Raw genomic sequence first — 14,617 nt, 5'->3', positions numbered from 1 at the left:
AGAAGAGCCAGCAGTAATTCATCTCACCCAGCTCGAGCCTCCGCAATGCCCTCTGCAGGCTGCTCTACCGATCACACGCAGCCTATTTTAGATCATTGCTGACTTTTAGACACTGAAAGTTAACAGAAGCGAATCCAACCACCGGCAGGTTGCTCAGCTGCCTAATTTCAACCAGATAAGGCAATGATTGCATCTGTAAATCATCTCTTGACGGCGCAACTTTTCATCAAGTAATTGGAACAATGAAAAATTGAAGTATGTTAAACTTCCCTACCTTTAGCCCTGCTCTGTCAAACATGTGGTCCTGGAGCTGCTTCTCACACACAGTGTTCTGTTCAGCATCCCATGGTGCCACATAGATGCCTTCCATGCACAGCCAGCAGCAGTTGTAAAGGACTCCCCCATCACCCTGAACCCGCTGCAGCTCATCATCAGGGCCTCAAAGCTGTGCTGGGTTCACCTGGAGAGCTCAGTTCTTCCATTTCAGGGCTCCCACCACTTTGGCACCACAAGGGACAGGCTGATTTCTCTTCTGAATGCAATGCACTGAGAGCAAAGTCCTGCACTCTGAATTACCGCAAATTAATGCCAACTTGCTGCTTTACAGGCATATTTTACTAGCAAGAAATGCTCACCTAATGGACATCATCCCAATTCTTCCAGGTTTTATCCTCATTCACAGCTCCAAATGGCCCACTCTGTGTAGGTGGAGATTAGCGTTCTAAGAAAACAAGGAAGATGGCTGTAATTCACCTTGTCCTTGCTGGAGGGCTGCAGTACAGCACTAACAAGACTGGTGATGTGAATTCAGAACCCTCCATCTCACAGACTGCATCAGACACACCGAGTGACAGCACAGCAGGTCAGGGATCCCAGAGTCACAGAATTATCAAGGTTGGAAAAGACCTAGATCTTCTAGCCCAACCATTCCCAATACTTCCAGGCTAAATCATATTCCTCAGCACCACATCCAAGCATTTCTTGAGTCATTGAGGTGATGAGGTGATGCTGCAGCACCTCGGGGCTGTGAGGGCTCCATTGGGCCGGACACAGAGCAGCACCTCAGGCCCACAGCAACACAATGCAAGGCAATGAGAGCCCCCAAGTGATTCAGCAACACCGCAGACCTGGGTGGGCAAAGCACAGTGCTCCCAGAGGGCACTTTGTGGAGCCTGAAGTGCCCGTTTGGGGTCGAGCAGCCCGTCAGACCCCCACCATCACAGCACAATATGGCGGCCGTGCGGTATCACCTCAGCGGCGCCACGCGCCGGAGCACGCGACACTGCCAGAGGCGGGAAACGGCGCGAGGCAGCAGCACGTGCAGCGATTGGGCGGGGCTGACTCAGGGGGCGGGGCTAACAAGGAAGGGGGCGGGGCCTAGTGGCAGGAATGGAGCACAACGCTCACAGCGCATGCTCGAACGGCACTTCCGGGATACCGGTAGGGGGGGGGGGGGCGCGGTGCTGTGCGCATGCGCACTGTTGTACGGTGGCCTGGAGGCGGCGGGTGAGGCCTAAAGCCGGGCGGGTTGTGCTGGGCGCTGTGGCGGTGATGGCGGCGTTGTTCCGCGGCCCAGCTGCCGGGTAGCCCCGCTCTGCCCCGCTCTGTCTCTCACAGGGCCCAGGCCGGGCTGGATGCTGGCTGCTCTGTGTCGTGCCGTTCGTGTTCTGTCGCTGTGCTGGCCCACACTCCGCTCGTGCTCTCGGTACCGGCTGCTGCTTTGCGGGGCTGTGCGCTGTGTGAGTTTCAATCCTTGTGTTGGTGCTGCTCGGCTCCTCGTCCCTCTGTCCGCACACACGGGGCTGGGCCGGGCCTGCAGTGGGGATATGGCCGAGCAGAGATACTGCGTGGATTACGCCAAACGAGGCACGGCCGGATGCAAGAAGTGCAAGGAGAAGATAGTGAAGGGGATGGTGCGTATAGGGAAGATCGTTCCCAACCCTTTCACGGAGTCTGGTGGGGATATGAAGGAGTGGTACCACGTCAAGTGTATGTTTGAGAAGTTGGAGAAAGCTCGGGCCAGCACTAAGAAAATTGAAGATATCACGGATTTGGAAGGGTGGGAAGAGCTGCAGGATGGGGAGAAAGAGCTCATCAGCAACCTCATCTCAGGTGAGACTGCAGGTGGGACACCAGGCACCGCACAGCTGTGTATTCACCTTGTAGTTGCACAATGGTTTGGGAGGGACCCTTTGGTTCCAGCCCTTTGCTGTGGGCTGCCCAGAACGTTACAGAATCACAGAATGAACCGGGTTGGAAGGGACCTCAAGGATCATGTAGTTCCAACCCCCTGCCTGGCAGGGCCATTCACTGTATGAGAAATGTCCCTCCATCCTCAGTTTGAGAACTTGCTTGTTCCAATATATCTTACATACATTCAGGGTTGCTGTAGATTATGACTGGCTGCTGGTTTGAACCCTTGACTTGCTGCTTTACAGAAGCTACGTCCAAAGCTGCGAGTACACCGAAGAAAAAAGCAACAGTTCAGGCTAAGCTCACAGCCACAGGACAAATAACCAGCCCCCAGAAGGACCCATTGGCTAATGCCAATCCGAAGAAGTTCTCTGGCTTCACAGGTGAGTCTTAAAATGATTCTGGGAAATCCTTCTCTTCCAATAGCAGCAAGTTGTTGTTTTGTTCCTTGTCACTTTAACAGTGTTATTAGGACAATGAGCTCCTGTGAAGGTGCATGAAGCAGAAATAAGATAGAAGCATCTGCCAGCAGGAGTTTGTTTTCATTGAGGCTTTAACTGTATTTGTCTGGTAGAGTTAAGGGAGAAAAATCCTGAACAAAATAAGTGGGGGGAAAAAAAATACATGTATTTTTTAATGTAACTAAAATTTAGACCCAGATTTTGGGGTAGCACATCATTATTCAGTTCTGAAGCTTCGTCACCGCAGTGGGTTTGTTCTCTTCAGATTACCTAATAGATGTGTTCTCGTCTTCAAAGTCTGCCTGTACTGTACTTATTAAAAGAACAACCTGTTGGCTTTCGTTCAGCCAAGCCCAAGAATTCTGAAGAAGTGTCCGCAAACTCTTCCCACAACTCCAGCCTGTCTGCAAAGAACTGTGATCCCAAGCACAAAGACTGTTTGCTGCGAGAGTTCAGGAAGCTCTGTGCTATGGTGGCTGACAAGCCTAGTTACAATGTGAAAACACAGATCATCCAGGACTTCCTGAAGAAGGGAAGTGGAGGAGGTACGATTCCTGCTTTGCCTTTTCTGCATGTGAATGCTCTCTCAAAATTAAAGTTCCATGTTATTATGGCAAAAGGAAGGGAGAATTAAAATCAGATTGTTCTTCAGGCTGCAAAGAGTGATTTCTGAACTGAGAATGACTGCAAAGTGAACTGCTATCTAAAGAACAAATGCAGATTAGAATGTCTTGGGTCAGAACTGCCGTGGTTGTTTGTAGATGCCCCCTAAATTAGCACCGGTATCAGATTTGGAGAGAAATTGTGGATCCCCTGAAAAATGTCCCTTGACATGTAGCAGAGCAGTGCAGTGGAACAAGGAAGACACAGCTGTGTTGGTTTTTTTCCCCTCAGTCATGTTAATGAGTACAAATAACCTGAGCCTGTAATGAAAATGAATGGTGACAGTTTCTAATGGTGTGTGCTTTTTTTCCAGATGGTTTTCATGGCGACGTATACCTGACCATTAAGCTGCTCTTACCAGGCATCATTAAAATTGTTTACAACTTGAATGATAAGCAGATTGTAAAGCTGTTCAGTAGGATTTTTAACTGCAGCCAAGAAGAAATGGTCCGGGACCTGGAACAGGTGAGTACAAAAAGCATCTCTCTTAATTTCTTTGTGCACAGGAGTTGGTAGCTGACTGTGCATGTATCCAACTCCATAGCAAGACAAAGAAAATGGGTGAATTCCTTCACCTTTGTTGTCTTGATATATACCTTGATATATAGAGCCTTCTAACGACACCACTGGACAGAGATTCTTGGATTTACAAATGGATTAATCCTGGGGAAATACGGGGCCTGGGATGCTGCAGCAGTAATAAATAAAATACAGCAGTCAGATGATAGTAGTACTTCTGCATGCATTTTTGCAAGTGAAGTGGCTGAGCAGATGTATTCTGTGTCATGGCAGCTTTATTCTGATGTTTGGCTGCAGTTCCTTCATGCAGTTGCAGCATTGTTTCTGTGCTGTCCTGTGCTTGCTGGAATCATGTTGAATCTCCAGCAGTAGCTTTCCCATTTGCTCTGACCAACACCCTTGTTTTCTTCTTGGAGACAGGGAGATGTTTCTGAGACAATACGCCTCTTCTTTGAGCAGAGCAAATCTTGTCCTCCTGCAGCCAAAAGCCTCCTGACCATCCAAGAGGTAGATGAGTTTCTCATCCAGCTATCTAAGCTTACTAAGGAAGATGACCAGCAAAGTGTGCTGCAAGATATCACTCGCAGGTAAGGGATTAAAGAGCCTCTGAAGGCTGACCATAAAATTAGGAGTGGTTATCTACATTTCACAAGCTGGAACAGATGGAAAAGTAATCATAAGCTACAGCGACTGAACTTTATATCTGTAAGCTGCTGTCAGTGGTTTGATTGGCTCCTGTTCAAGTCAGGGTGGATCATCCTTGTCTGCTAATATACTGTTGTATCTGTGCTAAACAAATGGTTTGCAAAACTATCCTACTGAGCTTTAAATTAGGTTATTGCTCCAGGTAAGCTGGGCAAAACCTTCAAACCATGTAGGCATGCTGAAGAGTCTTTGCGTGGCTTAGCTTGTCATAAAAACTCACTCCAATTGCTTTCCGTAACTGAATTTTGGAGGGCATCTGTACAGAGAGACAAAATTAATATTAGCATTCAAATATAAAGATGATCAAAAGCCTTTTGGAGATTCTTTTTTTGCTTCTGGGTTATCACTAATAAAACATTCATTTGAGTTGGAACCCTGCAGAATGGGAGACCTGTTTTTGCAGAGGCCTTGACAAGTTTCCTTTTTTCAGCTGGAAAATAGTACAGATAAGTGTCTACCATCTCTGAATCTTCTTTCACACTTCAGATGTACAGGCAACGACCTGAAATGCATCATCAGGCTAATTAAGCATGACTTGAAAATGAACGCTGGCGCAAAGCATGTGTAAGTCTCACCTTTCATTATGAGGTAAAAGCAGAAGTGAGCATTAGCTTCATAAGCCATGAGCAGCAGAGATGAGACTGATAACGTTTTCCTGCTGCTCTCGATTTGCTCAAGGTTGGATGCTTTGGATCCAAATGCTTACGAGGCGTTCAAAGCATCACGCAACCTGCAGGATGTGGTGGAGAGAGTCCTGAAGAACCAGCAGGATGCTGAGAAGACGCCAGGTGTGAAGCGAACGCTCAGCGTGCAGGCCTCTCTGATGACCCCTGTTCAGCCTATGCTGGTAATGTTGGCCCCCCTGCAGGGATAACCTATAGCAGAGGAAGAAATGAAGTTCTCATGTGTACTGTCAGAAACGTTCACCTTTAGGAATCAGTAGACAGATAAGTGATACAGATTTTCATGTATAATGCCCTTTTTTTAAAGCGTTTTCTACTGTGCTGTTCTGAGTTTGCAGCTTCAGTGATGCTGCAGAAGCAAAAATCTTGACTTGATTTCAGTCCAGATGAGACCTTTTAGTTGGTTTCTTTGCTGTCATCTCAGAAGCTGACCCTTTTTACCTGGAAAAAGCATGAGCTCTTATTGGATTAGAGCTTCAAATAAGTTTGTCTTTTGAATGAATCAGAGCTCAATATTTTACTGTTGAGCTCAGGACACACCTACAAAAGGTGCAATATTTACACCTCTGAGTGGGTGGAGGAGATAAAAGCTGAGCAGCTGTAGTGTTCTGAGCACATGCAGGCAAATTAAGAGAAGCAAAACTTGGATTGGGTATCAGACACAGATGTAAAGGATTGATGGTTGATGTGTTCAATTAAGTTAAAGTAGCTTTGTTTTAAAATCGCATCATCTGAATTTCTTTTGCTCTTTCCTCTCCACCTTTCTGAGGCTGAAGCCTGCAAGTCAATAGAGTATGCCATGAAGAAGTGCCCCAATGGCATGTATGCAGAGATTAAATACGATGGTGAGAGGGTGCAGGTCCATAAAAACGGAGATCACTTCAGTTACTTCAGCCGGAGCCTCAAACCCGTCCTTCCTCACAAAGTAAGCACCTGCAGATTGTCTGTTCTTGTATCCTATAAACATGAGTGGGTTTCACAGGTTCCTCTGGGCAGGGAGGATACCTTCTGTTGTCTGCTTTTTTTTCTTTAATTCCTACAAGTATTCAAATCTAAAAAACCAATGCTTAGTAGAACTGTAATCAGTTTGTTTCGGTGTCTTTTAAGACCTTGAAGCTACAGTTAACCTACCTGCTCTCGAGTCCTCTTTATATGTTGCAGTTGGTTTGGCTTGATGCCGGTTGAGTGACTTTGTTATATTTGTTCAAGTCTCTTTTTCTATTTATAGATGATGTTAAGGTCTGTGCTGCAGTAGAAAATATGCACACGCATCTCTCAGACGCTTCTGGAGAGAGCATCTGCACTGCAGTGAGTCCATCTCTTCAGTCAGACCCCTTTCTGTGTTCTATTCCCTCAAGGTAGCTCACTTTAAGGACTTCATTCCCCAGGCTTTCCCTGGTGGGCACAGTATGATCCTGGATTCAGAAGTTCTTCTAATTGATAATAAAACTGGCAAACCACTTCCTTTTGGATCTCTTGGTGTACATAAGGTAAAATCTATATATACGTATATATAAAACAAGTCCTTTGTGGCCAGAGGCTGTTATTCTGCTGTCTTAAACACACTGGCATGCGGTCAGTTATCACAGAATAATGTAAGAGAGCTGGTGCTTCCCAGAGAATGTGGGGGGAAATCTAAGATCCCTGGGAAGGCTGCTATTAAAGAAAAGGTACCCTTATAATACAGTAGATTTGATATTAACTTGATCAGAAGCAGGATAGGGAGAAAACTGCAGCTTATGGTAAGTGTTTAAAAGAAGAAAGGTCTTGGAAGAATTTGCAGTTCTGTGATTGCTTATAGCTGCCTATAGAAAAGCATAGCAGATCAGGAGACCAGACTGATGCAGACATGGATGTAATCCATAAGAGTGTTGTGCTTTGACACATTTGTTCTAAATGTGTGTTCTAAGAATATTTCAGTCTTACAGAAGTAGCATCTTTTTGTGTGTTGTTTTTAAAACTCCCTGCTGCTGTGAGATTTTTCAGTTCATCTTGATTGTTTTGCAGAAAGCTGCTTTCCAAGATGCCAACGTCTGCTTGTTTGTGTTTGACTGCATCTATTTCAACGACGTCAGCCTGATGGACAGGTATGTATGTGTGGCACGGTGTGAGAGCAGCCTGCTAAGCTGCTGAGCATGGACTTACTGGGTTGCAGTACCTCTGCAGAGGGAGCAGCTCGCTTTGGCTGCAAGGCTTGGCTGTTTACTCCTGTAAGATTAAGAGAGCATGGGGGAATCTTTGGTGCTCCATCCTGCTCTGCTGTTCCAAAATATCAGAGTAAATGCATTTCAGCTAAACTCAGTGGGTTTCAGTGCTCCACTCATGTCACTGAAGCTAAGTATTCTTATCATAGATTTGTTATATAGCTTCTTCCTGAAGGAGCGTTAAAAGAATTTACTACCTGCTCTGAAACTATGGGATAAGTCATTTAACTGTTTAAATATACCTTCTGAAAATTCACGTGCCTGCTGCTCCACGCTGAGGTTGCTTTATGTCCTTAGTATTCTGTGCTCTGTCCTAGGCCTCTGCGTGAGCGTCGTAAATTTCTACATGATAACATGGTTGAAATCCCCAACCGGATCCTTTTCTCAGAGATGAAGCACGTCACAGTGAGTTGACCACATCTGCTGTTTAATTTAACACTGCACTGTAAGCACTTCCATGGTCCTTTACTATGTGACCCTTTGTATAATTAAGGCTGCTGATCTGGCAGTTCCTGTCAAAATAGGCTGTTTCTGGTCTGCGTGCAGAACTTCTTGGGCTGATGTCTCAGCTACAGCTGCTTTAGTATGTTTTTAATGTGCATATCTTTTTTGGCTTTCTTAATAAGGTTGCAACTTTGTTGTTCGGAGCAGCTAAAGCCTGTCGTAGTTTCCTCTACTGTGCTGCATAGAGAAGACTAAACAATGACTGAAGAGAGCAGAGCTTCCAGTCTCCAGACTGGCCACTCCAAGCTCTTTATTTTTGTAGCACAGATACATTCTGAGTGCTTAAAGCTGCATTTTAGACAGCAATAAGCCCAATTTTCTCTTTGATCATTAGGCACAAGCCTTATACTCTACTGCTCCAAGTGGAGAGATTGAGCAATACAGCCATTTGACAGGCTTGAGCTTAGCACAGTGCCTTTCCTTTTCAGAAAGCTTCAGATCTAGCAGATATGATCACCCGAGTCATCCGTGAGGGACTGGAAGGACTGGTGTTGAAAGATATAAAGGTAAGTTTGCATCTCATCTTTACTGGTGGATGTTGGGATTTAGGGGGAAGAACAGACCTCTCTACTTAATACTGAACTACTTAATGTGAGTTTAACTTCAGCCCTATTCTGCTTTAAGAGGTTTCTGATGGTGCCTGGAGGGGATGTACAGTAACTTTACCTGATTCTCAGTTACTGTAGTTTTTCTCTGGGATTTTAGTATTGTTCTTCTCTTGCCTGTTTTCTGCCATCTGGACAGAGCTCTACTTTTGTGAGCTTCATGATGCGTCTTTGCACCATCAATTCAATTTATATGCACCTGTAGTGTGACACAGTCCAGCAGCAGATCACTGAGCTGGTAACCAGAACTGCATTTTAATCACAGCTCTGCTGCTTCTCCCTGGTGTGATACTCAGCTGAGCAGTCTTGAAACACCTTTAGATTCCTGTAGATGCTGATATCCAATCCAGGTTACTTCCTGTACATCTGAGCACTGCAGAGCTCTGTTATTCATAAAGCAAGGGCTGTTTGAGGAGATGGCTGCCTACAAAGTCATCTCCTTTCTCACTGGGAGGTTTTTGCTTTGTTTTGCACAGGGTAATTATGAACCAGGAAAGCGGCACTGGCTGAAAGTGAAAAAGGACTACCTGAATGAGGGTGCAATGGCTGACACAGCTGACTTGGTGGTGCTGGGAGCTTTCTATGGGAAAGGCAGTAAAGGTAAGTTTCTGGTGTTAACCTAAGTCAGATTGGTTGGTTCAGGAAAATCCTAAGCTTTTTCCTCTTCCAGGTTTTCTGTAGCATTTGTTTTCCTGCTGCAATAAGAGTGGCTCTCATAGTGACTGTCTGTTGCAGCCCATCACATCTGAGGCCACTGCAGGCTGCCTGGCTTCACTGTGGCATGGCTGGCAAAGAAAAAACATTAAGTCTTGGGTTGGCCTTTCATACAGTAACAAGGCTCTCTGTTCAGCTTTGTGTGTGAACTGATGCTGAGAAACCATCTCGAACCGATGGCCTTAAATTTCCCACATGGAGATGGGTTTGGGTTCATTACTTTGATTTTTGAAATGCTGTAGGTTGTCCTGTAGAAGATATGAACTGCTGTGCTCTCCCTTCCCCAAGGTGGGATGATGTCCATCTTCCTCATGGGCTGCTATGACCCCAAGAGCGAGAAGTGGTGCACTGTGACCAAGTGTGCTGGTGGCCACGACGACGCCACCTTGGCCCGTCTGCAAACAGAGCTGGACATGGTGAAGATCAGCAAGGTGAGATGGGCTATGGCAGGGAGGCAGAGGAATGCTCAGCACAGGACTTGGTAAAAACATCTTCCTGCTGAGCTGTGTGTTGGTTAAATGCAGAATTCAAGAGCTTTGCCAGGAGCAAAGAGTGGCTCACTTTGAGTTAAATCAGGTAAATTCTCTATAAACCTGTATGTGAGAACTGAGGGGTAGGTGTGGCCATCTCCTAACGATGAGCCACTGCTTGAGATTTGTACTCAAAACACTGAGCAGGAATTATGGCACCATCTGGTTCCTGCTGAGGCAGTTTTAGTGGGAGAAGCAGAACTTTCTTGGCATGTTGCAGTTGGTGAAGACAGCCACTGGATGGGGCTGTGGTGAGAAATGGCAGTCAGGATGTGGTTTTGCTGCTAGAAGTGCTGAACTTCGAGACTTGCATCAAAGTGCAAAATCTGGTTTTTCAAGACCTAGCATAAAAACAGCTGAATGTTAATATTAACTTGAGATCCTGAAGGCCATTGGCATCCAGGTTATAGTCTTAAAAATGTGTGATTTCATATGAATTACAATTGGAGGGACATAGTGGTGTTCTGTATGGCATGACAGTGAGTAGCAGCTGTGTTGCAGGTAATCTTTTGTGACTCTAGAGGAGAAATTGCTGCAGATCAGTGCACTGCAAGTTTCAGCAAGTTTAATCTGTACAAAGGCAATTAAATACATATTTGCCAATCTACTATGCCATTATCTTTCAGCAGCCTCCTTTGTTGGACTCGATTCCTGTATGATCACAGGTGTTATCTTCTTTTTGTGCTCTTAATAGGATCCCAGTAAAATCCCAAGCTGGCTGAAAATTAACAAAATCTACTACCCAGACTTCATTGTCCCAGATCCAAAGGTAAGTGTTGTCATGAAATGTTTCCCAGCCCAATACAGCAACCTACTTCTTATATAATTGTACAGATTATACCTGTTACGAAATTAGTATTCATGCTTGGGAGAGGAATTTAAGCATGAGTTTTTATCTCTGAATCCTGCAGGTGCATTTGAGACTAAGAGCTTCATGAGGCAATCGTTCCTGCAGCGCCTCTAGGAAATGTTTTTGTACATTAAATCCCTCCCAGAAGTGAACTTACTGAAAAGAAGCAGTTAGAGTACAGTTAAGTCAGTTGAAGTACAATTGTTACCCAGAAGTTGCTACTCTTGTTATGCTAAATTTAACAGGGTGCTTTGTGCCATTTATGCGTGATAGGATACGAGGAAATTGGCAATATGTATTAATGGAAGATCTCAATTCACTGGAATGCAAAATAAATAGAAGCCTCCTGGTCACCTTAATTAAGAAAGCATATACATGGAACTTTGTTGTGCTGGGAGCAGGAGCAAGATGTTGTAGAAGTAGAGGAACTCAGATGCATTAAGTTTAGTTCATGAGAGTACACAAGAATGTGACATAGCTTCCTTCCTCGCTGCTGTGTTTAGAAAGCCCCAGTGTGGGAGATTACAGGGGCTGAGTTCTCCAAAGCTGAAGCCCACACTGCAGATGGGATCTCCATTCGCTTCCCTCGCTGCACTCGCATTCGAGATGACAAGGACTGGAAGGCAGCCACCAACCTCCCGCAGCTGAAGGTGAGTTAACATGGCTTGCTTCTCTGCAGCGTGCTTGCAAATAAGTTCTGACAGCAGCCTATATTTAAAAGATAAATTCTGATAGGGTATGTGCTGAGGACATCTGCTGACTAGCACCTCCAGTGGCGTGTTTTGTTCCGTTTATTCTAGGCTCAAGTTGTTTTCTGGACTATTTTGATGTGAATCTTATTTTTTTCCATGGTTCTCTTTCTCCTTGAGTCTTGAGAGCTGTTGTTGTGTGCTTCTGGGGAAGGTTTTAGCTGGCAGTTAGTTCTATCAGCTCTTGTAACTGCCTTCATGGTGAGCAATTTCCTTCCTGAAGGAGCTGACCTTAATTCTCTTAAATGTTTATGGTCATTCGGTTTCTCATTAATTGCTGAGATTGCAGGAGGCATCTGGGAAGTGACTAAGGGTAGCCTGGCCTGGTTCCATAGCACAGGGGCCAAATGGCAGTCTGCCCTGCTCCAGGGCTGCACTGCCCCATGCAGCTTCTATGCCTCCTTCAGTGATAGAAACCAGTTGGCCTGGTGCCACCCCAAGCAGTAAGTCAGCTGCCCATGTGCTCTGTTCTCAGTCTAGTCATTGTCATTTGGGCTGTCTTCGCACTGCCTACAGGGACACTGACAGCAGATGTAAATGCTTGTCATGCCATCGAAGAAAGGATTCAGTCTCTCTGCAGGAATGTTTCTGGCTCACTGTGCAGGTAGGGGGGAAGAGAGGTAAAATACTCTCGGACAGAATGTTGGATGTTGGCCATTTTTCAGTCCAGAGAGCCAGGCTCTGAGGAGTTAGTCTGACTTGCTTACTGGTAGATGATATTAATGTGTGGCTTCTCTTAATGTTGAGCTGCTGGGTAGAGAGCAGAGAGCTTGAACATAGCTGACAGAAAAATGGTGACAAAGAGGTGCAGGAAGAAAAAAACGTAAGAGCAAATGCTTCATGGGGTGGGGATAGAAAGTGAGAGGAGCACATGAATTACTGCTTATGTCCGCTTATGAGAGGTTTCACTTTGGCTAAAGGGAATGTTTTGTTTCTGCTCGGACAGGAGCTGTACCAACTCAGCAAAGAAAAGGCTGATTTCAGTGTTGTTGCTGGGGAGGAGGAGGAGTCCACAGCTGGCAGCAGTGGAGAGAATGAGGGAAATTCCAGGTCTTCCACACCACACAAGATGACTAAAACTCCTCCTAAGTCCCCTGCAAAAGCCATGAAACCAGAAGGTAAGGCCTCTCCCCATGGAGGGGAACCTCAGGATGTGTTCTTCACCTTCTACGCGCTGCTTTTATAAAGATGTTTTAGTTAATGGGCAGAGCTGGTTTCAACCCTTGGTTTGGCTTGTGTTGGTGTCTCAGTTATAGACACCACCAAAATTAAACATGATGTAATCTCTGTGGGACTTGCAGTTCCTTTTTATCTTTAATCACAGTCCTTAACAGACTGTGTAAGACTGGTCTGAGCAGCAAACCTGCTGCTCCTGTTCCTGCAGCTACATGCCCTTCAGTTAGATACTTTTGGCCATGAACCAGCATTTAATTTTATTTGGCTTAAGTTCATACATACAGTGCAAGGCACCTGGAGGGGATTTCCAGATAGTAGACTGCAAAGCCATGTGCTGCAGAATAACCTGTAGCAGATTTCTGAGCAATCCCAGAAATATGGTGTGGTGACAGCAAGGAGGAAGGCTGAGCTATGGAGTCAGCTGGAGAGAAAGAAGGGCAGGAAGATGCCCTGATGAATTCTACCATTAGTGGTAGAAAGCAGCATCTTACCAGTTATGTTCTAATGCACAGATTTTCCAGAACAGATTGGGAAAGCCTTTTACCTTTCCATATCCTTGCTTTTCTTTGCCTCCTTTTAATATACAGCTGGGCTGTAGACAGGAACAGTGAGATACATCCTTGTTTTTAGGCACCAAAGCAGTCGCTGAATCCCCTCAAAAGGCAGAGGAGAAACGAGGAGAGAAGCGAAAAGCATCTGAGATAGAAGACAATGGAAAGAAGGTACGGACAGTTGGGCAGCAACCACTCAGGTGGGAGTAAGTGGAGACATTTCAATACTACCTTCCATGTAGGAAGCATTCAAAACTTCCACAGCAGCATCCCAAATTAAAAGGAGATCTAGGGGTGGAGATAGTGATAATGAGACTTGTAAAGAAAGCAGATTTCTGCAGTGTTTTTTTTCCCATACCAGCAGAGTTGACATTACTTTGTTTGTCATTCTCAAGGCTCTCTATCCAGCAACCAACAACGTCCTGCTCTTCAGAGGCAACACATTGTGATTGTTGAGTGGCTGCTTATAGAAAAGAGCTGTATAGGAATTGTCCTTTCTAGCTCATTGTGCAGCAAAGTGTAGGAGTGTATTAAGAATTGCTGAGCTATAATTTACTGATAAGATTGGAGTAGCTGTTTGCTACTCCACAACAGCAAGTCCACTCCCAGGGCAATTATAGTCTCCCACTTCAACTAAGAAACATCAGCTTGTAAAGGCAAAGGCATTAAAACCCCATTCACCTGATCAGCATGTGTAGGCAGCACATGCAAGGGTTACTGATGGAGTAATAATTCCCTTATCCAGGGGTCACTGCTCTGTTGTAGTACCTGCCTTTTAAGGGAGCTGTATGAGCGTTACTCTTCAGTGAGATGCAAGTATAATCTTAAGCTATTTTCCACATAGTGTAACTTTTTAACCAACCTTTGCTTTTCTTTCACACTGCACAGCTGCTGCTGGACATATTCACTGGTGTGAAGCTCTACTTGTCACCCACTGTAAAGGACTACAAGAAAATCCAGCGCTACTTCATAGCATACGATGGTGATCTTGTGTCAGAGTACGACGCAGCCTCAGCAACACACATTATTGGGGACATTGATGAGAATCCTGGTGCTAAGCGGGTGTCTCCCAAATGGATCTGGGAATGCATCCGGAAACGGAGACTGGTGGCCCTGTGCTAGCAGGCAGGGCAGCTGAGTGCTCTTTACACTGCTACACTTCAGGAAATCCCCAAGGGGAACAGTTGAAGTAGGTAGGTGGAAGAAAAGGGTGAGATTCCTCTGTGGGGATGTGGATAGAGATATCGTGCTCAAGTCCATCAGAGGTAGTTAGGATGATCCATAGCAGCTATATGGAATGAATTAAAATAGCTCTCTGAAGGATGTCACTGCTGTCTCTGTTTCTCTGCCCATAGTGTAGACCAACACCCTTATCCAGGTGCTGGTTTCATCTCTGTGGGTTTTTAAAGTTTGGGTATTTTTTATAAATAAATAAATAAACTGAAGCAGTTTCTCCTTTTGCTGTCAGGAGCTTCTTTTCCAAAGGTTATTTGCTGTTTGTCCCACTTTC

The 14,617-nt window shown here is 45.3% G+C and overlaps 1 protein-coding gene across 2 annotated transcripts; it reads left to right on the top strand.

Annotated features, from left to right (window-relative positions):
• Positions 1–1,478: 1,478 nt before the first annotated feature.
• Positions 1,479–14,574, top strand: LIG3 (DNA ligase 3). Of its 2 annotated transcripts, none has more exons than XM_015880625.2 (19): positions 1,479–2,112; positions 2,439–2,576; positions 3,002–3,199; positions 3,631–3,782; positions 4,257–4,423; positions 5,028–5,105; positions 5,220–5,388; positions 5,994–6,149; positions 6,583–6,714; positions 7,232–7,311; positions 7,746–7,833; positions 8,361–8,438; positions 9,014–9,137; positions 9,540–9,682; positions 10,476–10,550; positions 11,135–11,281; positions 12,327–12,498; positions 13,187–13,313; positions 13,996–14,139. In XM_015880625.2, the coding sequence occupies exons 1-19, from the start codon at positions 1,635–1,637 to the stop codon at positions 14,021–14,023; spliced, it is 2,730 nt and encodes a 909-aa protein (XP_015736111.1). In that variant the 5' UTR covers positions 1,479–1,634; the 3' UTR covers positions 14,024–14,139. The 2 variants fall into 2 exon arrangements, with proteins under 2 accessions (XP_015736111.1, XP_015736110.1); XM_015880624.1 differs by having other exon boundaries at positions 1,480–2,112; positions 13,187–13,278; positions 13,996–14,574.
• The last annotated feature ends 43 nt before the right edge of the window (positions 14,575–14,617 follow it).

The sequence above is a fragment of the Coturnix japonica genome, chromosome 19 (assembly GCF_001577835.2).
Source record: "Coturnix japonica isolate 7356 chromosome 19, Coturnix japonica 2.1, whole genome shotgun sequence".
Classification (NCBI taxonomy): domain Eukaryota; kingdom Metazoa; phylum Chordata; class Aves; order Galliformes; family Phasianidae; genus Coturnix; species Coturnix japonica.
Note: the sequence above shows the minus strand (reverse complement) of the source record. Positions and strands in the feature narration are given on the sequence as shown.

Bases quoted from the DNA above. Each gene is read 5' to 3' on its own strand.
- LIG3 (XM_015880624.1), top strand. From the start codon at position 1,635: ATGCTGGCTGCTCTGTGTCGTGCCGTTCGTGTTCTGTCGCTGTGCTGG. The intron at 3,200-3,630 runs GTACGATTCCTG...CTTTTTTTCCAG, and splicing joins GAAGAAGGGAAGTGGAGGAG to ATGGTTTTCATGGCGACGTA. The intron at 4,424-5,027 runs GTAAGGGATTAA...TTCACACTTCAG, and splicing joins CTGCAAGATATCACTCGCAG to ATGTACAGGCAACGACCTGA.